The sequence below is a fragment of the Anas platyrhynchos genome, chromosome 12 (genome assembly GCF_047663525.1).
Source record: "Anas platyrhynchos isolate ZD024472 breed Pekin duck chromosome 12, IASCAAS_PekinDuck_T2T, whole genome shotgun sequence".
Lineage (NCBI taxonomy): Eukaryota > Metazoa > Chordata > Aves > Anseriformes > Anatidae > Anas > Anas platyrhynchos.
Genome location: NC_092598.1, coordinates 2,614,294 through 2,641,202, shown reverse-complemented (window position 1 = coordinate 2,641,202; position 26,909 = coordinate 2,614,294). Strand labels below are relative to the sequence as shown.

Here is a 26,909-nt window from a genome sequence, read left to right as displayed (position 1 = left end):
CGCCCAGCGCCGTGTTTAAAGTTTCCCAGCCGTGTTTGCTCGCCGAAAGTTGGAACCTGCAATTACCGCCGCGATAACCCGTAATTAAAAAAAGGGGAAGGGAATAAAAAAAAAAAAATAAAAGAAATAAAATGAAAAAAAAAAGAAACAAAAGGCGCCAGAAGGAGACGCCGGCGACGTTAACCCTTCCCCAGGTGGGGACGTGCCCAACCCAGGTGGTCCCCGACAGGGATGGGATGCAGGGGGTGATGCTGAGCATCACCAGCACCCCCCCGATCCCCCCCCCCCCCGTTTTATGGCACGGCGGTGCCAGTGGGCACCCTGCGGCACGGCACGGTGCCCGCGTGGGCACAGCCGGGGCCCATTCGTCACGGGGGGGGGCTGTGGTTAGCACCGAGCCCTCCAGCAGCGCCAGCGGGACGCCGGGGCGTGATCCCACACAATATATTCATGCCCCGGGGGGGGGCACGCTCATCCCCACCTGCACGAGAAGGGACAGGGGACAGAGGGACACCAGTGCCACACTGGTGGCACCCAAGGAACCCGCCCTGACCCCATCCCGAACCCCGGCACGGCCGTGCCCCCATCCCAAGGACCCCCATCCCTTTGCTGTCCCCCTCCCGTGTGTCCCCCCCCCGGTGACATGATGTCACCCGCCGTAGCCACAGCGCCCGTGACAGCTCGCTAACGAGCTGCAGGCAGCAATTTGGGTTATATATAGCCCCCGAGTGACTGCGGCTAATTGCTCCCGCGCGCACCGGCCCCGCAGCGGGCTCCGGGTACCGGGAAGGAGGACGCAGCACCAGCACGTGCTCAGCACCCCCATATCGCCCCCAAAAAGGGCTCAGCACCAAGAGCTGAGCACCCCGAGGTCGGGGGGGTGCCGGCATCACCCCAACCCTCTCCAACCCCGAGCGGCATGGGAGGCAGAGCTATTTGTGCCCGGCCCTAAGCGGCTTTCCCTAAAGCCGCCGTCCCAACCTGTCCCAACCGGGGGCCCTAAGGAGCTTTGATCCCCCTCATTATGGGGTTGGAAGCGAGGGGCGCAGCGCCCAGCCCCGCTCAGCACCCCGGGGCTGCAACCAGCTGCTCCGGCAGCCCCTAAAAGCGCGACGGAGAGCCCGGTGTGCGCGCGTGTGTGTGCGTTTGGGGGGGGGGTCCCCTTTGTGGCAGCCCCCGTCCCCTCGCAGCAGCTGCCAGGCGGGGTGGCGGGCGCGCAGATGCGGCCGGCGGGGCGGGAGGCAGCCGCCGGCGGGGAGGGGAGCGGCGGCCCAAATTGTTTGCCAGCTTCCTCGAGGCGGCACAATGGAGGCCGCGCAGGCGGATCCGGGGTCAGGGGTGAGCCCGGCAATAAGTGGTTTATGCCTTTTGTGAAGAGGCTGAACTGACAGCTCGGCGGATTAACAAAGACGTCCTCTGTTCCCGGGCAGGTCATGTGGAAAGCACTGAGACGACCCCTGTCACTTCTTTTTTTTTTTTTTTTTTTTTTTTTTTCCCTTTTTTTTTTTTTTTTTTTGGCGAGAGCAGACGTTTGTGAGCGAGCGAGCGGGGAGGTGATGGAGAGGGGGAGGTAAAGGGAGGGCGCAGCCGCTCGCTCCCGGGTTTCCTCCAGCCCCTGCTCCCGTTTGGTGGCATGGCACGAGGGGTGCCGGCCCCCGCGCCGCACAGAGCCCGCGCCCCGCACCCCAGGGTGGCCGGGCAGGATGGGACCCCAAGGGAGGGGCAGATCCCCAATCCCCATCCCAGGATGGGGACACAGCTCCGATGTCTGTGGGGCTGGGAAATGTCCCCTCCGCCCTGCTCGCAGGGAAACTGAGGCAGGGGAAGGTGTGGGCACCCCAGCCCCGCGCGGAGACGTGATGCTGAGCTGGCCGTGCGCACCACCGACCCTATTAAATCCACCAAGGTGCTCTCCCAGCCATCATTAGGGTCCAGAGTACACAGGTGAGAAAAATCCACCCGCCCTGCATGGATCAGGGACCCTCCCAGCCTGTCCCCGGAGGTCCCACCTCGGGACCTGCCGTGTCCCCGTGCTCCCCATCCTCCTCGCGGGGACGCGGCGGCACCGAGCTCACCCACCTCCAGCCCAGGAGCCGCGGGCAGGCTGCAGCCACCGTCCTGTCCCTGTGGGGCTCCCCACCTCACTAAATACCTGCCCGGGCTGCCCAAAAAGGGGCTTTTCAGCCTGGAAAATCCCACCCGCCCCACGGCGGCTCAGGTTCTCGGGGCATTCCCAAAAGGCCAAATCCCACGGCACCCGGGCAGGGCGCAGCAGCGAAACCACCCCAGGCATCCCAGGGGATGAGAGGACCCTGGGTGACAGGTCCAGCACCCCAAAACCACCCAGCTGGACATCATCGGGGTGCCCAGCATGAAGCCATCACCACCCAATGGAGAAGCCCACAAGTCATGGCTTTTGGGGTTTTGGGACACAAATTGGGACACCAGTAGGGACAGCAGGGGCCCTCTCTATGCCACCAAGTCCTGGGGGGGGGGGACATGGGCAGGGCAGGATGCCCTGAGAACAAATCCAACCCCCCCAGCCTCGCTAGGGTGCCCCCAACACCCCCCCAGGATGCTGGAGGCAGGCAGTGCCCGGGGCGCAGGGGGTTTGTAGGGTCACCAAGGGTGCCCCAATGTTTGGGGAGAGCTGGGCTGAGCGACACACGAGGACAGGAAGGTCACAGGGCAGGGAGCAGGGATGCTGGGGGGGGTTACACCCCAAAAACCAGGTGGGGAGGATGAAAGAAACTCAGGGTTTTGGTCCTGCAGGGGTGCATGGGGGCCAGCGCAGCGTGCCGATGAACGGCACCGGGTTACGGGTCCCTGCTCAGGGCAGCGGGGAAGCGAGCCAAGGAGGCTCCCTGCCTCCCAGCCCCCTCCCGCCCCAGAATTTATGGCCGGGGCTCTGCGAGGGGCTGAGTAATTAGCGGTGGGAGGGAAACGGCTGAATCAGCACCCGGCTATCAGCACCGAGGGGACGGGGCTGGAGGAGGAGGGACAGCGTGGTCCCGAGCTGGGGAGGGGGCACGGGGCTGCCAGCAGCCCCATGGGGGTGCAGAGGGGTCAGGGGCGCACGGGGGGGCTCTGGGTGACCCAGCAGGTCATGATCCTATGATCCTCCAGGACTGGCTGGAGGGATGCCCACAGAGGGAGGGATGCTCGAGGCTCCCAGGGGCAGCGGGCGGCTGCCGGGGCTGCGCCGGGGTCGGGAGCAGCAGCGCCGATTTTCCCCTCCCCGCCGTCTGCCTGCGCCTGCTGCCGCCTGCTTTTACGAGGGCCATTTCCAAGAGGTCGCTGGAAATAGATTTTGATCACCCCGTGATAAATAGCAGCCCAGGCGGCAGGGGAGGCGGGCGGCTGGGCACCCGCTCCCGGCCCCGCGCGGCCCCGTCCTCGTCCCCATCTTTTTGGGCAGCGCCAGGGCCCCGGCCCCATCCATCTCCCGGGGGGGCACGGGCGAGCAGAGGGAGCCGCACCATTAGCCCCGCGCGCCATTAGGCGCTTAAAAAGCCGTAGGAAGGAGCCGAGCCATTAGCTGGCAAGCGAGCCGGGAGGGGAAGGACACGTGGGCAGCAGGGAATGGGGCACCTTGCCGCCCTATACACGCTGAGGGGCGCACGGTGAGCCCCCCGTGCCTCCAAAACCTCCGAAATTCACGGGGAGGGGGAAGCAGGGTGGAAAACCAGGGGCTTTCAGCGCTGACTCGTGGCTCACACCGGGATGAAGCCACCGGGTGCCTCCCCAGGGGGACTTTTGGCCGCGCCGCAGCCCCTCCGAGCTCCCCCCGGGGCTCTCTGCTTTTAGGGTCGGGGCACTGCGAACTCGTGAGAGCCGTGGCAGCAGCCCCGGGTGCTGCCGCACGCATCCTGCCATCCGGCCCAGGCTGCAGGGCTGGCGGGGGGCCGGCAGCCAAGCGGTGCCCGCAAGCAGCTGCCTCTGGCAAAGGGCACGGGGACGGGCAGGGGGCCAAAGCCAGCCCCGCAGCCCGGCCACACACAGCGCCGGAGCCTGCCGCACCCCCCCCGGGGGCGAACAATCGCCCCTTTCACCAAGCAGCCGGCACCCGGGGGGGGGGGCTGAACCGAAAAGAGCCCCGCGGGGACGTGGCAGCGGGTCCCGGGGTGTCCTCGCTGCGAGGGAACGCCGAGAACCCAAGGGGGAAGAGCGGGGTTCGGGTTGGGGCGGTGCCGGCACGGAGAGGCAAAGAGCAACCCTCGCCTGCGGGCAGAGCGAGCGGCAGCGCCAAGAATCCTGTTTTCTCCCCGTTTTGGGCACCGGCCGCCTCCTGCCCCCCTGCCTCAGTTTCCCCGGCGCCCTCAGCACCCAGGGGTGCGCAGAGGGGGTGCTGGAAGGACCCCCCCTGTGGGAGGGTGGCCCTGGAGCCAGGGTGCTGCTTGCGACACGCGTTGCAAAAACATTTCCTGGGAGCTCTGGAGTCCTGCTTGGCAAGCGGGGAGGGACTGAGGGAAACGGGGGGGGGGGCTTTGGATGGGGACGGACCCCCGCGAGCCAGCGGCCACCTGCCGCGAGCGGCTGCACAGCCCCTCCTCTGCTCCAGCTGGAGGCAAACAAGCTCCTGCAGGCGTGCAGAGAAAACGAGCAGGGACACGGGGGCTGCTCGGGATCGGGCAGGACACGGGGAGCCAGCAGGGGTGCCCCCACCCCGCTCCCAGACCCCTTCCCACCACCGCACCCCTTGGGGATGCGCCCAGGCCCCTCGGTGCCGTGCCGTGGCGGTGCGCCCCGGCCGTGACAGGGGGGGTTTGTTCCCAGCACGCTCCTCCAACACCCCCCGGAGCTGGCCCCCGCCACCTCCTCGTGGCTCCCAGCACGGAGGAGCCGGCGTGGAGCCAGCTCGCCCTGGCAGGGCCACCTCCCCCTGGCAGGGCCACCTCCCCGGCGGTCGCGGTGACCTCACGTAGCGCCGCCTGCGTGCGCCCGGAGCTTGGCTAAGGCGAGCCCGTGGTTTGGCAAGCTCAGCACCCCCCCGGCCACGCCGGCACCCACAGGCAGCACCGAGGGGCCGCGGGGCCGCCCACCCTGCCCGGGCTGCCAGGGATCCTCCTCTGGCACTGCTGGGGCCACCCAGCCTCGAGCATCCCCTGGGGACCGGCTGCTCCCACCTCGGTGCTGAGCGCGCCTGGCTGAGCGCCTGGGGACAGGAGGGAAGATTTTTCCCCCCAAACACCCTCAAAAAATAAAAATAAAAAGGGTTTTGCGCTGCCCAGGGAGCCGGCCAAACACACCCAGCTCCTGCGCATGCCTCCCGAGCGCAATTTCCCCCAAAAAGCCAGACCCAAAACCCCCACCCCTTGCCCTGCCAAACCCACCCTGCCCTGCCCGGCACCGTGGGCGCACCCCGGGAGGCAGCAGCCGGGCCTGCCCGCGTGCCCCAGCACCATTTTGCTGCTCCTTTCCTTTTTTTTTTTATAAATAATTAAAAAAATCGCCCGACGTGCCGGCAGCACTTTGCAAACTTCGCAGCGAGTTGCGCGGGGCCCTGCCAAGCGGGGTGCCCACAGCGGGGCAGGGACATGTGGGGGCTCCATCGCCGTGCCCCCCCCGTGGGCTCGCACCCACCAGGGGGGTGCGCACGGGAACCCACATCCCTACACCCCCCCTGGAGCTCGGGGCCCCCCCGGCACACCGGTGGGTGCGCAACAAGTCCTGGAGGGGCTGCGTCCCTCCATCCCCAGCATGGATGCTCAGCAAGGGGGGGCACGGAGCCCCCCCAAAACCTCTGAGTAGGGTTTGGGGGTGCCTGCCCGGCACCTACCTGCGTGGCAGAACCCGGCGGGGCGCGGGGACGAGCGGTGACCCCGGGCAGCCCCGCTGGAGGCGGCGGAGCGGGGAGGAGGCGCGGCGGCGGCACGGGCGCACGGCAAATCTGGAGCTGCCGGCGAGAGCCGGGCTTGGGAGGGAGGTGGGGGGGCGAGGGGGGGGGCAGGGAAAATTAATAAGCAACAAAAAGGCACTTACCCCCCTCCCCGCATCGCCTCCCCCCCGCCCCGGGGGGCTCGCCAAGGTGCCTCTGGGGTGGCTGCGGGGTGGCGCTGGGGAGGATGGGGGGGGAATAAAAAGGGGGGGGGGATCAAAGGCTGGCGGGGGGGGGTCTGGGCAGCAAACGCTGCCTGCCACAACAAAGAGCCAGACACAACAAAAGCAGCATATGGCCAGAGCCGAGCGGGGCTGTAAATTAAACATAAAGGGAAGATTAGATAATTAATGAGCGCTCCCGGGCCGGCCGCGCGGGGAGGGGGCTGCCTGAGGCATGGGGAGGGGGGGGGGGAGAACCCCGAGCCCCCGGCTGAGGGGGGGGGGTCCCGGGGGGCACCTGTTGGGAGGGGAGGCTGGGTCCTGGCTGCAGCCTCGCCAGCTGCTCCGGGTGCAGCCTAAGAGGATTAGCGGGGGCTGCCAGACCCGAACCTGGCGGGATGGGGCTGGGGGCGTCCCATCGGAGCCCCCCCCCCAAAACCCAGCTCCGTGCCGCGGCTCTGGGGTGCTGCCCGGACCCGGGGGGGCTCAAGGAGCATCCCTGCATCCTCCTGAATCGGGGTGGGGGCACGTGGCCACGCATGGAGCTGGCATACGGGGAGCTCAGCGTGTGCCCCCCCCAAAAAAATTGGAGCTGATGTGGCAGGAGGGGAAACTGAGGCAGGCAGGAGGTGGCCCCCGTGCCGATACCATGAGTGGTACATGGGGGGGCTGGGGATGGAGATGTGTGAGGGCACGGCGTTCGACCTCACAACCCTCTGCGAGGATTTTCCTGCTTTTTTCCCCCCCCCTCCCCAAAACATCCCAAAAAGGCGCCCCGCTGGGTGCAGGACGGCCCCACCAGCTCCTCGCCAAAACCACCGCCAGGTCCGAGCCCTAAATCCCCCAAAAAAAGCCCACCCTGACACTGAGCAGAGCCTGGAGGGGGGGTCCCCAAGGAGCGCAGTGACCCCCCCGGGGACATCACTCCAGTGTCCCCAGCGAGGAGGGGGTGCTGGAAGGGGGTGCCCGAGACGCAGGCGGGCTCGGCCCCAGCCGGGGGAAGGAGTTAATCCCATTATTGGCAGGCTCACAGATGGCGGCCGCAGCGATTCCCCTGCTTAGCAGATTGAGCAGATAACGCGGGAGGCAGGGACGCAGGAGAGGGGGGGGACGCTCCCCCCCCCAAAAAAAAAAAAAAAAAACAGACACGCAGGGCACGGAGGGGGCAATAAACAGCCCCCCAGCACGCACCACCGGGGGGGACACGGTGCCAGCAGGGCGCACAGGACGAGACAAAACCGAGGACAAAAAGGCAAGGGGGGGGCACATGGGGACCTGCGCCACGTCCCCGTGCCCAGAGAGCCACCCCGCTCCTAACCCCATGGATATGGGGCCGGGGGGGGGTCAGCGGTGAGGTCCCTGTTTACCCAGTGCGGGGATGTTGGAGCAGCTGCTCCGGCACCGGGGAGGTGGCAGCAGCAGCGCCGGGGATTAGGGAGTGTCGGAAAAGGCCGGGGGGAGGCTGGGGACGCAGAGGCTCAGCCTCCACTTTTTGGGGGCAGCGGGGACCCGTGGGTGCCCGGGGTGCCGGGGAGCCCGTGGCAATGGTGCTGGGGGCTGCAGGAGCCCTCCCCGCTGAGGGGATGTCCCCAAGGGAAAGGGGGGTGTTGAGGCAGGGTCCCCAAAAATGAGGCGGTGGATGCAGGGCCACTAAGGTCACCAGCAGCAAAGGGGACAAAGCGCCCAGGTGCCGTGTCCCCAAGTGCCCCCCCGCTGTCCCCAAAATGGCACAAGTGTGGCCCGGTGCCACCGTGGGACCCCCTGCAAACCCCGCGGCTCCTGCACGGGGCAGGTGACACCCACACGTCCCCAAGGCATGGGGATGCTGTGGGACGGCCACACGGTGCTCCTCGGCGTGCTGTCCCCCCCCCAAGCCCCCAAATAATCCATGGGGACGGGACGAGGCGGGTGCCACCCCAAACAAACCTTGGGCACGGCGTTACGCCTCGCACAGCGCTGCGCCCTTCATCCTGCACAGCCAGCACCAGATCCGGCACCAGATCCCCCAAAACGGCCCCGTGGCCACCTGTGCCAGCGGCCCCAGCACCCTCCTCACCCCAAGAGGGACCCCAGGGACCTTGGGGACCTTGGGGACCTTGGGGACGGGGAGGGCACATGCGAGACGTCCCCTTGCCGAAGGCTCCGCGTTGCCATGCCGGGGGTTGCCACGGCAATGGGAAAGGGGGAATCTGGCTGGGAAAGGAGGGGGGGCACAATCCTGTAGGGCCGCGGGGGCACGGCGAGGTGCTGGGCTCCAACGCAGAGCCCCGGGGATGGGGTGGGTGCTGGGACACCCCCCCGGGTCCCCGTCCTCTGCTTGGCGCAGGGGGAATAAGGACGCGGCCACAGCTTGGTCCTAATGCGCTCAGCACCTCCATGGAGCAGGATCCGGCCCGGCTGCCACCCCACATTTTGGGCATCCCGAAGCCTTGGGGATGTGACATTGAGGGGCCGTGACATTGAGGGGCTGTGACATTTAGGAGGTCCCAGGGGATGGGGGAAAGCCCCGGTGGCACCAGGATGAAGACGCTGACCCCAAACTCCAGCAGGGCACGGGGCTGCCTGGAGGGGGGCTCCCAGCCCCTCCGTGCCTCAGTTTCCCCTAATACCAAGGCCACCCCAGGCCACCCCACAGGCGGTTTTGCCAGCAGCCAGCCAGCCCCGTGGCTCTCCAGTAGGGACACCAGCGCTGCCCCGAACCTGCCCGTGTGGGGGCACCCCACAGCCACGGCCTCCCCATCCTCCCCGGCAGCCCGGCTAATCTGCCCATATGGAACCCGTCGCCGTTAATCCGGGCCCATATGGAACCTGCACAAAGCCCCACAAATCCCCCCCCAGGGGGAAAAAAACCCCTGCTCCTGCCTCCTCCGTGCGCCCCCGAGCCGTGGCACCCTCCCTCCGCCCTGCAGCCCCATAAAACCCCCATTGCTCCCCAAAACCCAGCCGGGTGCTGAGCCGTGGGGATGCTCAGCACCCCCGGGCAGGCTCTGGGGACCCCTTCAGCCCCCCCATAACCCCGTGCCCAGCAGGCAGCGTGGCACAGGGGTGTCCCCCCCCGCAATTCCCATCCATTAGCCGTGCGCCGATCCATCAGCTGGGAGCAGACAGGTTGAGGCTGGGAGCTGCTTCCCACCCCCATCCCGACCCTAAAACCCCCCCCCGTGCCAGCCCAGACAGCGCTCCCAGGGGACTAATACCGGCGTGTAAATATTAGATACTTTTGTCTCCTCCGAGACCAATTACACAAATCGTGGCAGCTCCCGCAGGACTCTCCGCTCCTACTTACTGTATCATCATTAACAGCTTATTAGGGAACAGCTGCTCAAAGAGGGGGGGGGATAAAAGGGAAAAAAAAAAAAAGGCGTCGAGGAGGCAAGGAGACGCGCACGTAGGACAGGCTGCTGGGGTGGCCTCTGTCCTGCCCCTCCCGGCACCCGCACCCATCCCTGGGGTGCCCGCAGCCCCAAAGGGGGGGGAGCTGCCCCAAAATCACCCCCAGGAGGGGTTGGGAGGGAGGCAGAGGGGGTGTCCCCATGGGTGCCGGGTTGGGGATGGGCGCTGTCCCCGCTGAGACCCCTGCAGGAGGCCCCGAAGGGATTGGGAAAAGCAGGAGCTGGAGCGAAACCACCACAAAAAACATCAAATGCCTTGGGGGGGGGGCGTTTGGGGTGGACATTTTTGTGCCCAGTGAGAGCCCCCCGGGGCCCCCAGCCTGCCCATGTCACCCCCGGTGGCAGGAGGGGACGGGAGGGGGGCACAGAGCTGCTGGCACGGGTGGGGAGAGGGCTGGAAGCCTTGGGGGTGGTGATGCCCTGAGGATGCTCCTCCAAAAACACACGGGGCTGGGGGCTGTGGTGTGAGCCCCCCCAGCACGGCCCAGCCCCAAAAGGCTGCAAACTGTCCCCAAAATGAGGGGACAGCACTCAAAGGCGAGGCTAATCCAGAGGACAACGCTCCTTGCCATCCCTGAGTGCCGCGGGTGATGCCACGGGGAGCAAATTTGGGACCCCCAGCATCCCCGGGGGGGGCACCAGGACCCGGAACGGGGTCGGAGGACCGAAGGACGGATCCTGCCCTGCTGCTGGAGGGCACCCAAGGGTGTCGAGGGGGGGTGCAGGTGGCCCTGGCGGGTGTCACAGCATGCTGCTGGTGCGCTCTAGCGACAGGCAGCGTTAATGCAGCGCCGGCACCGCGCAGCGCACCGTGCGCCTCCAGCCGCTGCTGCCCCCTCCCCAAAAAAAAAACGGCGAGCCAAAAGGGTTTTTTTTCCTCGGGGGGGCACAGCCACCGTCCGTGTGCCACCCTCTGTGTCGCCGTGGGGGGCTCAGGGGGGTTCAGGGGGGTTCAGGGGGCAGGTGCCTTGTTTGGGGACGTGGGGACATGGGGACAGAAGCCCCCGAGCGCACTGCGTGGGGAGGGAGGCAGCGGGGCTGGAGAGGGGGGGGCGCTCCCCAGGGCTTGTGGGGACGGCGTGCGGGATGGCAGCTTCCTGCCTGATTGCTAATTATCCTCGTTACTCCGTGTCAGGCGCTCTCTGAAGCGCCGCGGTGATTTGCTCGCTCCCTGTAATTAGGCACGGCGCAATTAGCGGCTAATTCCAGCTCCGGCTCCGCGTCCCCGCGACCTTCCCGGCCTCCACACCACGTCCCCGCTCGCCCCCTCGGGGCCCCCCCCTCTGCACCCACCCCCCCAAAACCCACCCCCTGCTCCCACCCCGACCCCATCGGGGCCATTTCAGACCCCACGGGGGGCATCCCAGTGCCATCCTCAGCTCCCATCCCTGGGGGGGGCGACGACACAGGGACAAACACGCCGCAACATCCCTCCCCTCCACGTGCTTTGGTGCAAAAAAAAAAAAAAAGAGGAAAAAGAGGAAAAAGCAGCGGGCAGGAGCCAGCGCAGCTCCTGCGGCTTCCCAGTGGCTGGGTCGCTCGGGGATTTCCTCTCCCCATTCGGCCCCACGGCACTGATTCGGGAAGAAACGTGGCTCTTTTTGGCTCCTTTTGGCTCCTTTTGCTCCCTGGGGAGGGCAGCAGGAAACCTGCAGCTGGGGGGGGTGCAGGATGCGGCCCCCGCAGCACCCCTGAGCCCCCAGCAATGGCCCTGGTGGCACCATGCTGTGCCAGGGCTGCACCAGGGCGCACCGACCCCGCTCTGCGCTCACCAGGGAGATGCTCACGGCCTCTCCCCCCGCCCCGAGCTAATTAATCCTGCTGCTCAGGCAGAGCTCATTAGCACTGGGGCTGCCTGGTGCTGCCCTGGCTGCCCGGCACGGGGTGCCCTTCCCGGCAAGGAGCAAGGTCGGAGCGCACAGGGCAAGCTGGTGGGGCCGCATCCTGCCCTCCCCAGGGATGGTTTTTCCTGTGTGTCGTTTTGTGAGCTTACACCACGGGAGAAAAAAAAATAAAAAGAGGGAAAAAAAAAAAAAGGAAAAAAAAAGAAAAAAAGAAAAAAAAATTAAAAAAAAAAAAAAAAAAGAAAAAAGGGGGTGGGGGTGGAGAAAAAGCCCTGCAGAGCTTGAACAAGAGGGAGCGGCGGCCAAGGAAAGCAGGGGAGTCAGCCAAATGCTTCGCTCCGTGGCAGGGAGGGCGCGAGTGGGCCGCCCTGTAAATGTTTTGAATTTCCAAAACAGGAGGGAGAAGCCAAGAGCTGCCGAGCTGCCGAGCACGCCAAGAGGGACAAAGGGCAGCCCTGCGCGGCGGAGGCGCGGGCAAGGCGCCCGGCACCCGCGCTCCCCAGCCCCAACCCCGTGGGGGCTCCGCCAGAACCGGGGCGAAGCAGATTTAGGGTGTCCCCCCCCCACTCCATTCCCTGGCTCATGGATAATTATAGCCGGGGAGAGGAAGCGCCGCGGTGCTGGGCGCCAGCAGGAGGGTGGTGGGTGGGTGGTCGGTGGCTCCCCGGGCACGTCCTGCGCATGGGGTGAGGCAGGGGTGCAGGCAGGGTGAGTGCCCGTGGGGATGGGGCAGGTTTGGGGGGAGCCAGCGGAGAGACCCCGAAGGTTTGGGATGCTCTGGTGCCGCTGTGCGCTCCAGGGAAACCCTTTGGGAAGGGGGTGTAGGGGAACGGCACCATCAGAGCGCAGGGGATGCGCGCTGCGCACCCCAGGTTGCTCTCTGGGATGTGAGGATGCCTCACTGGGGTAATCTCCCCCAAATCTTCCCGGCAGGGCCCCAAAAAGCAGAGCCAGCCCCATAGGAAAGAAGAAAGGGGCTGTGGCGACACGCAGGGGGGCCGGGGCAGCCCCCACGGGAACACCACCAGCCCATCCTCTGTGCTCGGGGGGACATCCCCAGCCTCCCCATCCCCCGGATTACAACCCCAAATTAAAATCTGCCAACCCCACCTGCCCCATCCTGCCCCCCAGCAGCAAACCCAGCCCCGCCACCACCCCGCCAGCCCCCGGGCGAGCCCCCCGGCAGCATTCCTGCAAGGTACGGCGGGGTTAGGGCCGGGCGGGGGGAGACAGTGCGGGGCCTGTGCGGCCTCCCCGCGGCCAGATGTGCGTTAATAAGGCGGCTGCCCCCTCAGCTAATAAGGTCACTCGCTGGCTCCAGCGAGACGAGAAAACAAGCAGGGGCTTGGCTGCGGTACAGCCCCGACTTGGCACTCGCCGCGCGCCGGCTTCCTGAATTCTTGCTGCTCCGAGCGCGGCGCAGGGGAGGCTGCAAAAGGCTCGTGGAGACCCCAGACCCCCCCCCCAGCCCACCCGCCTCCAGCACCCCCAGCACCGCCGGGGGGGTGAGGATGGCCCCAGTGTCCCCGAGCTGTCCCCGATCCGCCTCGAGGAGCGCTCGGGGTTGGTTTGGTGCCCAGGAAAAGCTCCCGGGAAGGGCTGGGGCTGGGGCAGGGGCGCGCGAGGATTCCTGCGATGTTTTCCCAGCAGCTACACCTCGGCGAGCAGGGCTGCAGCCCCCTCCCTCCCTCCTTCTCTTTCCCTCCCTCCCTCCCTCGCCGATGGCGCCTCCAACTCCCTTTGTTTTAATATTATAAAGCAAGCCAGATGCCGGCTTTAATCCCCTCAGCTGGGGAGGATTTGCAAACACATTAGGAGGCAGAGCCGCTGCGAGCCGGCCCCTGCGCTGCTGCTGCTGCTCCCCGGCCCCAGCTGCGGCCTCGGCAAGGGGATCCCGGCCTGGAATTGCCTCCTCGTGCCCCGAGCAGGAGCCGGCGAGGTTCCTCCTGTTGCACGCGCGTGGACGTGGGCACCCCCTGGCATTTGGGGAGCATTGGGAGGGTGCAAGGGGAAGAATCAGAGGTTGGGATGCGCCCCGGTGGCTAAACCCGCACACATCCTGCTCGCTCCTCCATCCATCCTGTTAAAAAAGGGGGTGCAAGCGGAAAACTGGAGGCACGCACCCCATAAAGCTTCCCCGGGGGTAAATCGGGGCACAGCCTGGAGCACGGTGCCCCCCCAGCCCCAGGGTGGCACACAGGGTGCTGCACCCCTCTGCCTTGATGTGGGGACACCGAGGGGTCACGGCTCGCCAGATCCCTTCCTTGGGGTGGTAGCAGGGTGAGATCAACCAGGTGGCACCCGTTTATCCCCCGTGGATAAATCCCCCCAGGCGGGACCCCCGGCAGGCAGGGACCCCCGGCACGATGTCCCCAAAACATGGACAGGTGACTGCAGAGCCCCATCTGCTCCCGCCCCCACGAGGTGTATCCTCCACAAAAACAGCGCAAACCGGCCCAAATCGCCCCAATCCCCTCCGTTTTGTGGCTTTTTTTTTTGGAGGACGAGTTGTTTTTTTTTTTTAAGAGCAGGATCTCCTCCTTAGCAGCCAGGGGTTCGGAGCGAGCAGAGCTCAGCGCTTGGAAACGACGCCTGCTTTGCCAAGGAAATAATCCCAAGGAACAAAAAAAAAAAAAATTAAAAAAATAATAAAAAAGCAGACTCAGAAGATAATTAACTCCACAAAGCAGCAACCCCGAGAAGCTCCAACCTTCCCTGCAACGACCGAGCCTGGGCTCCAAGGACTTTTTTTCTCGCTGCCTGCAGCACGACGGCACCAGCACCCGGAGCCCTGGGGATTTTACAGCCTGGGAGCTGCCGGGGCAGATTTGCCGCCCCCAAATTTACCCCCTCCTGTGCCTGGTTCCCCCCACAGTGCTCCATATCACCTTGTGGGGTGTAATGGGGTCACGCCCTGACCCTATGGGGGCAGCAATGGGGACACCAGGGGATTGGGGGGGCTCCATCCCCAGCGGAGACGGGAACCCAGGAGCTGGAGAGGGGAACCCAGGAGCTGGAGGGGGGGGCACCAAGGGCTGCTGCTGCCCCCCTGCACCCAGACAGGGCAGCCGAACCCCTGGGGTGCCCTACAGCCCCCCCCCCAACCCCACTTCCACCTTTGGGGCCGGTGCAGGGGATGCTCCACGGGGAGCTGGCACCAGCGGCCCCGGCAGCATCGCCGCCCCCCCGCCTGCCCCTGCTGCTCCACGGGGAGGGGAAAAAAAAGGCGAGAAGAGCCGAGAAAAAGCGGTGCCGAGCCAGGCACCCCCCCCATCACACCCCCCCTTGCTGCCACCACCCCCCCCCCCCCGGCATCCCCCTTCCCTCCCCGCAGCCTCCAGAGAAGCCAACGTCTCCGCGCACCCCTCCAGCCAGGGGCTGGGAATGTGGAAGCAATTGCGCTTGGCAAGGCAGCAGCAGTGAGTCAAAAACAGTTGTTTGGCTTGTCAGCCACCCAGGCCCTGCAGCACTCTTGTTTTCCTTCGCCTGCCTTAACCCCTTCCCACCCCGTTCCCCCGTGGGGGCACGCAGCCCCCTCCCCTTTATGGGACAGGGACACCCCCAGGGTACCCCGAGCTCTCCGAGCATCCCCCCTGGGCACCCCGGTGAGGCCACCACCAGCTCCTTGTCCCCAAAAAGGGGGAGCATCCCCAGCCCTGCTGTGCCCTGGCAGGGTGAGGGGACGTGGCCACGCGTGCCAAGGACCCCAGGTCACCTCCAGGCTGGTTCCTGAGCATGGGAAGCCCCCCCCGTGCCCCTAAATGAGGCCGTTTATGGCATTTTAGCGATTCTCAGGCTCCTTCCCCACCAGCTCCTCCAGCCCCTTCCCTGCCTGCCATATGGCAGCGAGGCCACAAACGTGGCCAGAGCCGTGAGCAGGGGACACGGCCGCGTGTTGGGGGCATCCCCAGCCCGCCCCAAGCACCCCCCCAGCAATAATGCACCCTGTTTCCACCGCTGATTTGGGACGTGGGGACCCAGCTGTCCCTCTGCAGTGGGACAGCCACACGTGGGGACAGCCCCGCTGGCACCCAGCCGGGACCCCAGATCCGTCCCCAAGCTCCCCGTGGGACGTGGAGGAGAAGGGGACAGGAGAAAAGCCCCGGGAACCCTCCTCCCTTCACCTCCCAGCCCGGAGACCCCCCAAAACCACCCCAAAAGCGCAACAGGGGCAGGGCAAGGGGATGGCTGGGGGGGAATCCGACCCCACCGAGAAGTCAGGGAGGAAAACCCGAGGGCAGGCGTGTGTGCGAGGGGCAAAGCAGCCTGCCCGAGCCCAGGGATGAAGGCAGGGACACAAAACGAGGGGGAGCCGGGGTGCCCGAGGGAGCTGCAGCGAGGCAGAGGGGAGGAGGAGGCGAGGTGCTTGCTGACCAAAGTCATTGAGCATTTTTTGGCACGCCTCCCCCCCCCTCCCCTATCGCCCCCCCCCCCCCCCCCTCGAGTATCCTGGCCGTTGGCCCAGCTCGGAGCTGAACTTAAACAAACTCCTGTTGCAGCCATCTGCTTGATTTTAAAATAAATCAAACAATCTGTTGAGCCGTGGGTGATCAAATTTCCATCTGTGCGGACGCCTGCTCGCCTCCTCGGAGCCTCCGCTTGCCTCTACCAGCCAAACGCTGCTGGCAGCATGTGGCCTCCCTAATTCCTCCAGGAAAGGGAGAAACCGGACCTCCCTCCCCGCCCCGGCCCCCTCCCCGGCACCCCCTAACCCCAACCCAACGCTCTCTGTAGGGTCGCCCACCGAAGGGATCCGGATTTGGGATTAGGATGGGAGCAAGGCAAAAATGGGGAAAGATCCCAAAAGCTCTCTCGCTGCCCACACCGGGGGAAGGAGGGGGATTCCTCGTCCCTCTCCCCGTCCCCGTTTGTCCCGCGGGGGGAGAATTAAAAATAAAAGGGCAGCAGCTGCCGGGAGCTGGCCCCTGGCCGCCAGAAATAGCAGCTGGGAGCGCCGCGCGGCTGTCCCCAGCACGGTGCCATGGCACACGGCCCCTCCAGGTGCCCGGCCAGCAGACGGTGGCACCCGGCTCCTCCGAGGTGCCTCCAGGTGCCCCCGGTCCCCAGCTCGCCCCAGACCCCGTGCAGCCACCCTGCAGGCAGGTGGGGACCCCCGTGGCTCTCCGGGGCCGTGTGGTGGCCCCGAATGCCCTCTCATCAGCTGGGATCGAGCCTCTGCTGGCATCCCACGGGCTTTGTCCTCCTTCCCCGCTCCCTGAGCTTTTCTTTCTGTTTGGAGGGTGCCGGGCAGGGGGCCAGCACGGCCAGAAATAGGGCAGAGAGGGGAAATAGCAAAGGGAACGAAAGGGAGGAAAAGGCTCAGCCCGAAGGAGAAGGAGCAGGGACAGCTCCTGGCACCCCCAAGGCTCTGCCCCATGGGGAAACCAAAGCTGCAGGAGAGCCAGGAGCAGGGGGATCAGCGGGGGCTCCCCGATTCCCCCTTGCAGCAGCTGCAGCAAACACACGGAGCAAAAACCAGGCACGGCCCCGACACCCAGGGCGAGCGGCGAGGGAGGAGCAGGTTACACTGCACCAGCAGGAAAGGAGGAAAAATAAAAAAATAAAAAAATCCACCACCACCAGGCCCAAAGCCCTTTCTGGAAGAGGAAAGAAGTGACAGGACCTGGCTGAGAACACGGAGAAAGCCCAGATTTCCTAGTTACTGTGCAGATGTTCTGGACTGGAAACAGAAGACGGCAGGAGGGAGCTCGGCCCCCCCTCCGGAGACACCGCAGCCGGGGCATCTGGAGGCGAGCCGGAGGCGGCTCCGGCCCCGGTTCCCCGGGGACCCGGCAGCCCCAGGGCCCCGTCCCCCCCCCCTGCGTGGCGTTGACCTTGGCACGGGACCTCCCGGGCAAACTGAAGGGCCTTGTCCTCGCCGTGTTTGCGCTTCGGGAGAACTCAGAAGGAGAAGAAAACGCAGCTGTTGGAGCGGCGAGGGCGAGGAGGGAGGGCGGGAGACGCGCGCGCATCGATATAGAAACGTGGATTTCTTCCCGGCCAGGCTAATAGCTGAAATCACCAGCACTTGGTCAGCATCTGACAAAAATCCCCTCGGGTGCCCGGTGCCTTCCAGCAGCGTGCTGCGGGCAGATGGGGTTTGGTGCTGGCAGTTCGCTGCGCGCCCCCCACCCCGCGCGGCACCGGAGACGCCTGGCGCAGCTGTCCGGCCGTCTGTCCGACCCTCCCCGGCCGTCTGTCCATCCCTCCCCGTTCCAGCAGCCCCAACACGGCTGCAAACCTCCATAGGGGAGGCCGACACCTCGCCAAAACCTTCCTGGCTCCGAGGTCCCTGCCAAGACCCCGGTGGCATCGCCCGGCCCTGCGTCGGAGGAAGCGGCAGGTGCCGGGGGCAGAGCCGGGGACGGTGCCAGGACGCGGCCTCGAGGAGGGTCACGGGGGGGGGGCTGAGGTGTCCCCGGGTACCCCCAGTGGCCATGCACGGCTGAGGGGATCCCCCCTCTCCCCCCTTGTATCTGCGGGGTCTGATGTCCCTTTCTGATGTCCCCACGGGTCAGGAATGTCCCCAGCAACCCTCACAGGGATGCGCTCCGGGTGAGCCGGCACAGCGGTGGCGCACGAGCCGCCCCCCAGCAGCAGGGCCCGATCCCCCGGACCCAAAGTCATCAAAGGATGGGGCAGCCCCCCCTCAAAGCCCCCCATCGGAGCCCACCAAGAGCCCTTTAACCCCAGGCAGAGCCCCAGCAGCAGCCGGCTCTGGGGGGGGGGCCCTGTTGTGGGTCCCCCCAGCGCTGTGCCGTGGCCGACCGTGCCGGAAGGCGCGGGGCAGAGGCAGCGCGGGGCCAGACGGCGATTTCCTGAGTTTGTGCACAGCGCCTGAGTCAACGCCGGAGGCCGAGCTAATCCCGAGGCACCGAGCCCAGCACCGGGAGCTCCTGCGGGGAGGGCGATGGCACGGAGCTGCACGGGTGCACGCTGCCAAACCCCGAGGGTTTTGCCCCGAATTTGGCTCGCCGGTACGCAGAGGGACCGAGCCGGGCTGTGCTGCACAGCTGGGAGCAAGCCAGGTCCCCGGTGCAACTGGGAGCAGCCTGGAAGGCAGCACGGGTGCCTGCATTTACCCTAAAAGCAGAATTCAGCCGTCCTCCAGCTGGAGAAGGCTCCTACACCTGCAGCACCACGCTGCAGGGCAGTGCGGGCACCCCCAGCCACGTTCCACGTGTGCCACCGCGTGTCCCCCTGGGGGACAGGGCTCAGCACACGACACAAATCAGCCTGGGGTGGCCGCGGTGCTCGCCGTGCCCTGGCACGGCTCAGAGCAGGTCCGAGAGGGAAGCCGGGGCAGCTGCTGCTCCGACCACGCCAGCGCCGCGCATAAACAGATGACTTCAGCCTCCCGAGAGCTACTAAAGCCCAGCAGCAGCACTCGCAGTGCCGTGGGGTGGGGGGAAAAAGAGAAAAATAAAATTAAAAAAAAAGGATCCCCCTGCCTGACCCAGCCTCGCTCTGCAGCTGACGATCCAGGGCCTTCGCCACCCCTCGTGCGTCCTCCCCGGGTGCCACCGGGCGGAGAACCGGGCTCTCCATGGCTCGGGGCACGATGCGATTTGGAAAATTGGGGTGCAAAGTGAGGAGGGCAGGCGAGGAGCAGCGCGGTGGCGCAGCAAACCACGCCGGGCCAGCACCTGCTGCAAGGCGGCGCCGGCGCAGCCCTGCGCGAGGAACCCGCTGCCCCCGCGGCCAAGGCACACTCGAGGAGGCGCCTCCGCAGCCCGTCTCGGCGACGGCGGGGGGGACACGGAGCTGTCAGAGCCCTGGGCTGGGGCCCGGGGAGGATTGTGCCGCTGGAAGGGCTCCCGCCTCCAGCTGCTCGCAGCGGAGGGAAGCCCGGCGCGGCTGGGAGCCTGCCACCGACACGGCGCGCCGGTCCCCTCCCCGCGGAGAGGCCCTGTCCCCACGCCAGGGCCGGGCTGTGCGTGCTGCACGAGGCGCTGCTGAGCTCAGCGGGGCCTCCCCACGGCTTTGGGAACAGGGAACTTGTCCCCACCACGTCCCCAAGGCTCCCACCCTCGGCGCCACGCCATCCCCCCAGGCTGCGGGGGGCTCGGTGTCCCCTTCCCAGCCTGCAGCCCCCACCCCAAATGGAGAGGAAGGGCAGCACCTGGCCTGATCCTGCCCAGCAGCACAGGACCAGTGAGAGCCACTTGGCTGATGTCCCTTTGCAGGGACAGTGTGCGCCTTGGTGCCAGCAGGTCCCAGGGAAATCCCAAATCCTGTCCCTGCGCCGAGGGTGCCAGCGGGGAGCAACCCAAACCCCCAACCCAGCTCCTGCTGGCACCAGAGCTGCCAAAAGGAGTGCCCAGGGCTGGAGCAGAGCCAAGCTCCTGGACAAAACGTCCATCCGTCCGTCTGTCCGTCCGTCCCAGAGCTGTCCGTGCCTCTGCCCCATCTCCCCACTTGGCAGCAGCTCCGCAGGAGGCGCGGGGAGGGAGGCCGGAGCTGCTGCAAGATGCTCCCGGGGTTGCGAAAGCATTTGCACCGCTGCGGCTGCAGGGGAAGGGAGCCCAGCCCGGCCCTTCCCTCTCCCAGGGTGGTGGTGGGGATTGCAGGGGATATTTATTATTTTTTTTGGGGGGGGGGAGAGGATGAAGGGAAAGCTGAGAAAGGAGCCGTTCCCTCGCTCTTTGTGGGGAGGGGGCATCTCCAAATCCTGCCACGTGTCCCAGGAGGAGAGAGGCAGCGTTTGGTCCCCCCTCTGCGGTGCTGCTGCTGCTGCTGCTTTTGGGAAAGGGAGAGGGAAGGTGGGGAGGGATTAGAAAAAAAATATATAGCAGCCAGCTGGTGAGCTGTGGAGTCAGCACGAGGCCCGCAGGACGCCGCGGCTGGCAGCGGCACGGGATCGCTGGCATTTTGGACAGCTGGGACGGCAAGGTCAGGCCAGCCAAAGGAAAAAAAACCTTTGCTCTCCCCCACCCCGGGCACGGCTGAAGGACGTTCGCCCCCAGACGCAGCCCCCAGCACCCCGGGGTGAGGAGGCAGAGGCAGCAGGGGGGGGGTTGGAGAGGGGCTGAGCAGCGGGACGGGGCGCAGAGGGCTGCGGGTTTCCAGCCCAGCTTTGCGCGCACCAAGTGCGGACAAACAGCCTGACCTCATCGGCAGGAAGAAGCAGGAGGCACATTTTCCCAGCCTTGTTTCTTTGTTCGCCATCTGGGAACGCGACCCAGCGGGAGGCCGTGCCCCAAGCCATGAAGTCATGGTCTGATTCTGGTGCCACCTCCGAGCCCTCACCGAGACCTCAGCCGAAACCGCCGGGTGCGGCTGTTCCCGAGGCCGCCCCCCAGGAGAAAGCCTCCCTCACCAAAACGTGGGGCGAGCCTCGCTGCGAACATCTCACACACACACACATATCGCAAACACCACGAGTTTATCCCCAAAAAGTTGGCTCAAAACCCCTTCGGCCTCATTTTGCTCTTTATCCGCTACAATCAGCGACGGCACAACCGGCGCGAGACGTAACCAGCCAAGGTTCCATCTCGCTGGCCCCAAAAAAAGCCCCAAAAAAAAGGTGAAAGCGAGACCTGCTCTGCCCCTCCACGCTCCCAGGAGCACCCCGGTGCGTGCCCCCCTCCGCAGCCCGCACACGGAGCCGCAGAAGCAGCCAGCTTGGCAGGGAAAGCGCAGCCGCTGGTGCTGGCACCTCACCCGCTTTGCCGGGAGATTTTTTTTTTTCTCCAGTTTGCTTCAAAACGAACAAAAGACGCACGGAAAACAGAGGTCCCCGACCCGTGACCCAGCCCGAGAGGTTTTTCTCCCTTCTCCTGCTGCCACGCACCTGGAGATCTGGGCCCTCCCCAGGAATTTGGCGCGGGGAGGAGGATCAGGCTTCGCCCTCCGCCTCCTGGCTTGGCTTTCGCAGCATCCTTTCTGCCTGCACTCCTCAGGACCTGGCAGGAAAGCTCTTTGATGTCTGCCCCAAACCTCTTTAAAAGGCCGGGGGAGGATGCTCCCAGCAGCTGGAGGCTCCCCTCGGGGTTACCGTGGCACGGCCCTAAAGGAAGGGGCAAAACCCTGCAGGGATCGGGATCATCCGCACCGCTGTGGGGCTGGGGCCGGGTGCCACCCCACAACAAGAACCAGGGGTCCTCTGCCAAGCCCCAGAGCTGTGAATGCAGCAGGGAAAAGCTCAGCCTCAGGCTCTCACCTCGCCCAGACCCAAATCTCCTCCTCCTCCTCCTCCTGGGGCCGGGCTCCTCCTGGGGACACCCGCGGGTGGCGGCGGTGACACGAGGGCAGAGCCCTGCGGTGACAGCAGGCAGCGCTCCGAAACCCGATGGAGGATGGGGATGAGAGGAGGCAGCAAAGCCTCTTAAGGAGCGGGATTTCCCCAGGTGCGGGGTTGGCAGCACCTGGAGGCAGCAGGAGCGGCTCTCCCCGAGCCACAGCAGGGTGCGGAGCCCCCCCAGAGGGTTCAGCCAGCAAGCAGAGAGCAGTGGGTGCTGCTCGGTTTTTGGTGAGCTCGGAGCAATTCCCCCCGCACCTGCCTGGCTCTCACCGTTTTTAAGGCACCCTCCAGCAGCACCACAGCCCCCCCAGATGCAGCAGCCCCCCCAAAATGAGGCAGCCCCCCAAATTCCCCTTGCAAGGGGCAGAGCTGGATGCGCTCTCCTGGTGCGCACCTCAGAGGGGACCGAGGGTGGCAAGCCAGCAGACACCCACACCGACCCCAATCCGCCCTACAATCCCAAATCCACCCTACAAAAGCCAAAAGCAGGGGCTGTGACAGCCCCAAGGAGCTTGGAGATATCCAAGAGAGGCTCCTTGAGCAGGACCTGGCCCCCCCTGCTCTCCACCTCCCCACCAGCAGCAGAGGCACCAGCCCAGCCCACTAATGAGCTGCCTCCCCCCTAACGAGCTCCGGGTGCTGGGTTCCCTCGTTAGCAGCTCCAAGCTGCCCCAAAAAGGACCCAACCTCCACGGGGACATCTGGCTGCAGTTACCCCGTACCAGATCTGGGGTCCAGACCCAAAACCAATGGGGTCAGCCAGCTGCGGGCAGGGCAGCAGCAAGCCACCAGCTCTGGGTGCAGGGGGTGTCCGTCCTGGGCATGGGAAATAAAAAAAAAAACATGAAGATTTGGTAAAAAAAAAAAGCAGCAGAGCTGCGAGGAGGGGCAGGGCGATGGGTTTAGCCCCCTGGTCCAGCGGGATCCTGCCTGATTCCACGTTAACGGGGTGGGAAGGGCGTAAAGGTGGGGAGGGAGACGGTGAGAGGACCCCAAAAGTGCCCCCCAGGACTTGGAAGAGCCCCAAAAACCGAAGCGGTGCCTGCCCTCCCCAAGCAGCTCCTGCACGGAACAAGAGGGAGGAATTGAATGGCATCCCCTCCCCAGGACACCCTGGGCGTCCTCCTCCTCCTCCCCCTCTGCCCCTCCTGACCCCACACAAAAGCTTTTCGGAGCTGCTCGGGTCACACACGGGGCTGCAGGCAGGAGCCAAGGGGAAGTTTTGGGGTTGGGGACGAGGACACGAGGATGCGTGTCCGGGAAATGCCCGGCTCCAGGGGAAAGGGGCAGGAAATCCCCAAGCACCAAATGCTGGAGTCCGAGCTGGGGCAGAGCCGCTCAGGACCAGCACGGCCACCAGCACCACGTGCCCACACTGTGGCCTGGGGACCCTACAGGGACAGGGGTGGGAAATACCCGCTGGGGACAAGTGGATCCCATTCCCTTCACCGCCTGCACCCTCCCGGCCCCTTCTGGAGCAGCACCCTGGGGTGGGCACCCCTCACCTGGATCCCAAACCCTCTGCGGCCACTGGACAGCACGGGGTGAGTGCCACCAGCTCCTGGACAGACAGACAGATGGACAGAACAGCCACAAGCACGACCCCAAAAGCATCCTGGCTCCGGCGTCCCGCGAGCCTCCACCTCGAACCCCTGCGCGCTGCGAGTTGCATCAGCTGGGAGCAGCCCCCCAGGAGGGCGAGCTTGGGAATGAACCATCCTCGTCCACAAGCGAGCCACCCCGATGGATGAGCAGCCCGGCTCAGGCCCCCATGATGAGGGGAAACCTCCTGAAGGCAACGGGTTTCCAGAGGATTCCCCTCGCCGGTGCCAAGCCCACCTCCCGTGCCATCCTGGCACGGCCGCGCCCACCCTCGGGGTCCCGGCGGGGTCCCCCTGGCACGGCCGGACACGGAGCCACGAGGAAATTATTTTTGTAATAATGGGGCAGGGGAGAGCAGGAGAGCAAAGGAGCGCTGCCTCGGGAGGGCTGTTTTGCATTTCTAAAGAAAATGCCAGCGCTTCGGAGAGCCGCGGGGTTCTGGCTCCGAACGGAGCCGAAAGGCTTTGAAAAGTAATTTGGGGATTTGGGATGCTGGTATTTTACAGAGCCCGGTCTGGGGCCTGGCCTGCAGATAGAGAGCAGCTGCTCTCCAGGAGCCACGCTCCCACGAGCTGGAGATTCGGGGTAGGAGCAGCAGCTTCCCCGTCCCACCAGAAAGGCGAACTCCGAGGGAAATCTTTTTTGCTCTTGGCGCAACTTCCCAGGCGGTGCCCCCGTGGCGCCCCGCGTAACCCCGCTGGGCTCGCCCCCGAGCCTGCACATCAGCCTCCCAGCTGCAGGAAGGGCTCGGGTTTCTCCGAGAGGAAACCCTTTGATTCGGGCGCCCTATAAAACCGGAGATAACTCGGGAAGTTTCCTCGGCGGCGCAGGCTGGCTGCGCGCTCCCCTCGGCCGGAGGAATTTCCCGAGGATGCCGGCTGCGGCGGGCATGGGCAGCCCGCCCTCGGCTCCCTGGTTATCCCGGACTGCGGGCGGTACAAGACCAGGATTTCCTCCGTTCTGGCCACCTCGGAGGACAAACAACCCCACCTCCTTCACGCGGGGCTCCAAAAGAGCCGGCGCCAGCAGCGCAGATATATGGTTCTGCAAGTGGCTCTCCCGAGCCTCTTGGAAGGGTTTTGATCCGTTCCTTGTCGGCTTGAGGGCTCCAAAAGTTCATTGCTAAAGGCACCCCATCCCTTAGCGCTCACCCCCCTGGGACTGAACCCAAAAGGAGAGCATCCATCTGTGGCACCACCCTGCGTCCCGCTCGGTGCCAGAACCATCCCAGCAGGGGGAAAGGGGTGGGGAGGGAGAGGTGGGGAGGGAAGGTTTCGGGTCCCAGTGCCTTACCTTGGGGAGCAGAGCCGGGGGCGCAGCAGCCAAAAGCTCCGGGGGGGCCACGCTCTTGCCGGCCAGGACCACGGCCCCGCAGTCGGCACAGGCGCCGATGGTCAGCTGCTTCCCGTCGTCCACCAGCAGGCTGTTGGCCACGCGCAGGGTGTAGAGGAAGACGGGGAGCCGGGCGACCTGCACCGCTTTTAATCCAAGGCATCGCTTCTTCTCCTGGCGGCAGAAGAAGCAGACGAAGGTCTCCACTTTGTACTGCCGCGACCAGGCGCTGCTGGGGTGCTGGGAGTTCCTGCCCTCGTGCTGCAGCCACTGGCCCAGCAGGTCGTGGTAGCACAGCACGCAGGTGGCCACCAGCCCTGTGGAATCGGCCGGCCGGGCCCGCGGGGCGGGCGGGTAGACGGTGAGGAAGGGGAAGAAGGGCTCCTTCTCCCCGAAACGCCCCGGCGGGTTGACGTTCAGCTGGAACTCCTTGCCTGCCCCCAGCTCGGCCCCGCAGATGTAGCACACGGAGCCGGGGCCCGGCTTGCCGCCGGGGTGGCCGGCCAAACCGCCGGGCTCTCCGGCGGAGAAAACCTGGTGGTACCTCCCCAGGAAGCTCTGCACCGAGGCGATGAGCTCCTCATTGTGGCACGCCCTGTACATGGCCCACAGGTCCTGCAGGACCCCGTAGCACTTGCGGCAGCTGCTCACCTCCCAGTGCTTGTTCAGCCCCTTGGCACCGGGCGGGCAAGGCAGGAGGCTGAGGAAGGGGAAGTGCATGGTGCTCTTGGCGTTGCCGTTGGTGATCTTGGCCGCCACCGGCCTCGCCTCCTTGCCGCACTCCTCCCCGCACAGGTAGCAAGCTTCGGGTGCTGTTGGCACGCTCGCTCCATCCTCCTTCGGCCCTCGGTGACCCTTTGGGGCCACGGCGGCGGCGGCGGTGGCGTTGAGGGGCACGACGTAGAGCCGCTGCAGCACCGGCACGTTGGCCAGCTCGAAGCTCTGCCACTGCTGCATGAGGGAGGCGAAGCAGCAGGGGCACACCAAGGTGCTGCCGGCCGGAGAGAGGGGCTGGGCGCCCGGCGGGGGGCTGTGAAGCCAGAGGAAAGGGAAGAAAGGCGCCGGCGAGCTCCTCTCCTGCTTCTGCACGTGGACGCGGTGCTGCCCGCCAGGCGCCAAGGGGCTGCCGCAGATGTAGCAGGCGGTGCCCGCCGCCCAAGCGGGCCGCCGGCCTTCCTCCTCCTCCTCCTCTCCCTCCTCCTCCTCCTCTTCCTCCTCCTCCTCGCTGGTGATGTTGATCTCGCTGTCCTCCGACGAGCAGCACGGCGGCCCCCGCTTGCCCCCAGCCGCCGGGGGGGCCCTGCCGGTGCCTCCCGGCCCCTCGACCTCCGACAGGGGTTCGGCGTCGGACAGCTCGGAGAGCTCGGAGCCAGCCGCCGGCCCTTCGTCCTCCTCCTCCTCTTCCTCCTCCTCCTCCTCCTCGTCTTCCCGGCGTCCCGGAGCCGCGGCGGGGTCCCAGCCCGGAGCCCCCCTGCGCAGCCCGGTGCCCCCCGGTGCCGCTTCGCACTGGTGGGGCCGCTTGAGCCAGTACATGCGCTTCTCCACCGGCGTGCGGCTGCGCTCGAAGGAGTCCCACTGCTCGCCCAGGAAGCAGCGGCACACGGCGCACACCAGCGCGCAGCCCTCGGCGGAGACGGCGCGGGCGCCGGGCGCCGGCTCCTGGTGCTGGAGGAAAGGGAAAAAGGGCCGGTGGTCGCGGGGGGGCCTGACTTGAAGCTTCAGCTCCTTGCCGCGGCTGATGCCGCCGCCGCAGATGAAGCAGCAGAGAGCCGGAGAGGGGCTCGCCGGAGCTCCGGCGGCCGCCGGGCCCCCCTCGCCGGCCGCCAGCGCGGCCATCAGGCGCTGCTTGCGGGAGAGCGGCGCCGCCGCCGCCCCCGGCCCCGCCGAGCTCATCGCCGCCCCCGGCTCATCCCGCGGCTCCGGCGGCCACGCAGGCTCGGGGGGCGGGTTTGCCCGGCGCGCCCCCCCCCGTGCGCGCACACACACACACAAGGCGCACACACACACACACGGCACACGCGCGCACGGGGCGCACACGCAGAGCGCACACACACACACGGAGCTGCTGCCGCCCCCCCCGGCCGCAGAGGGGGAAGATATAAAGGGAGGGGGGAAAGGGGGAAGGGGGGGGAAAGTTGGAAGGGAGAGGGGTTGGGAAATTTGGGGGGGGAAGGGGAGGAAGGGGAGGGAAAGGGGGAATGGGAGAGAAAAGGGGGAATGGGAGAGAAAAGGGGAAGGGGGGGGAAGAAAAGGGGGAAGGAAAAAGGAGGGGGGGTGGGAAAAGAAAGGAAAAAGGGGGTGAAAAGGAAAAAGGGGGAGAAAGGGGAAAAGGGGGAGAAAAGGGAAAGAGGGAAAGAAAAGGAGAAGAGGGGAAGAAAAAGAAATAAAAGAAAAAAAGGAATGAAAAGGAAAGAAAAAGGAAAAGGGGAAAGAAAGGGAAAAAGGGAAAGAAAAAGG

The 26,909-nt window shown here is 66.0% G+C and overlaps 1 protein-coding gene across 3 annotated transcripts in view; it reads right to left on the bottom strand.

The window, feature by feature from the left end:
- GSE1 (Gse1 coiled-coil protein) overlaps window positions 1–26,433 on the bottom strand; it is a 91,947-nt gene extending 65,514 nt beyond the window's left edge. The window contains exon 1 of one of the 3 annotated variants that reach the window (XM_038185359.2): window positions 24,414–26,433. In XM_038185359.2, the coding sequence (XP_038041287.2) occupies window positions 24,414–26,345 (1,932 nt within the window). In that variant the 5' untranslated portion in view covers window positions 26,346–26,433. The remainder of the gene's footprint in view (window positions 1–24,413) is intronic. The other 2 variants (XM_038185360.2, XM_038185361.2) reach the window with 2 other exon arrangements.
- Window positions 26,434–26,909: the final 476 nt, after the last annotated feature.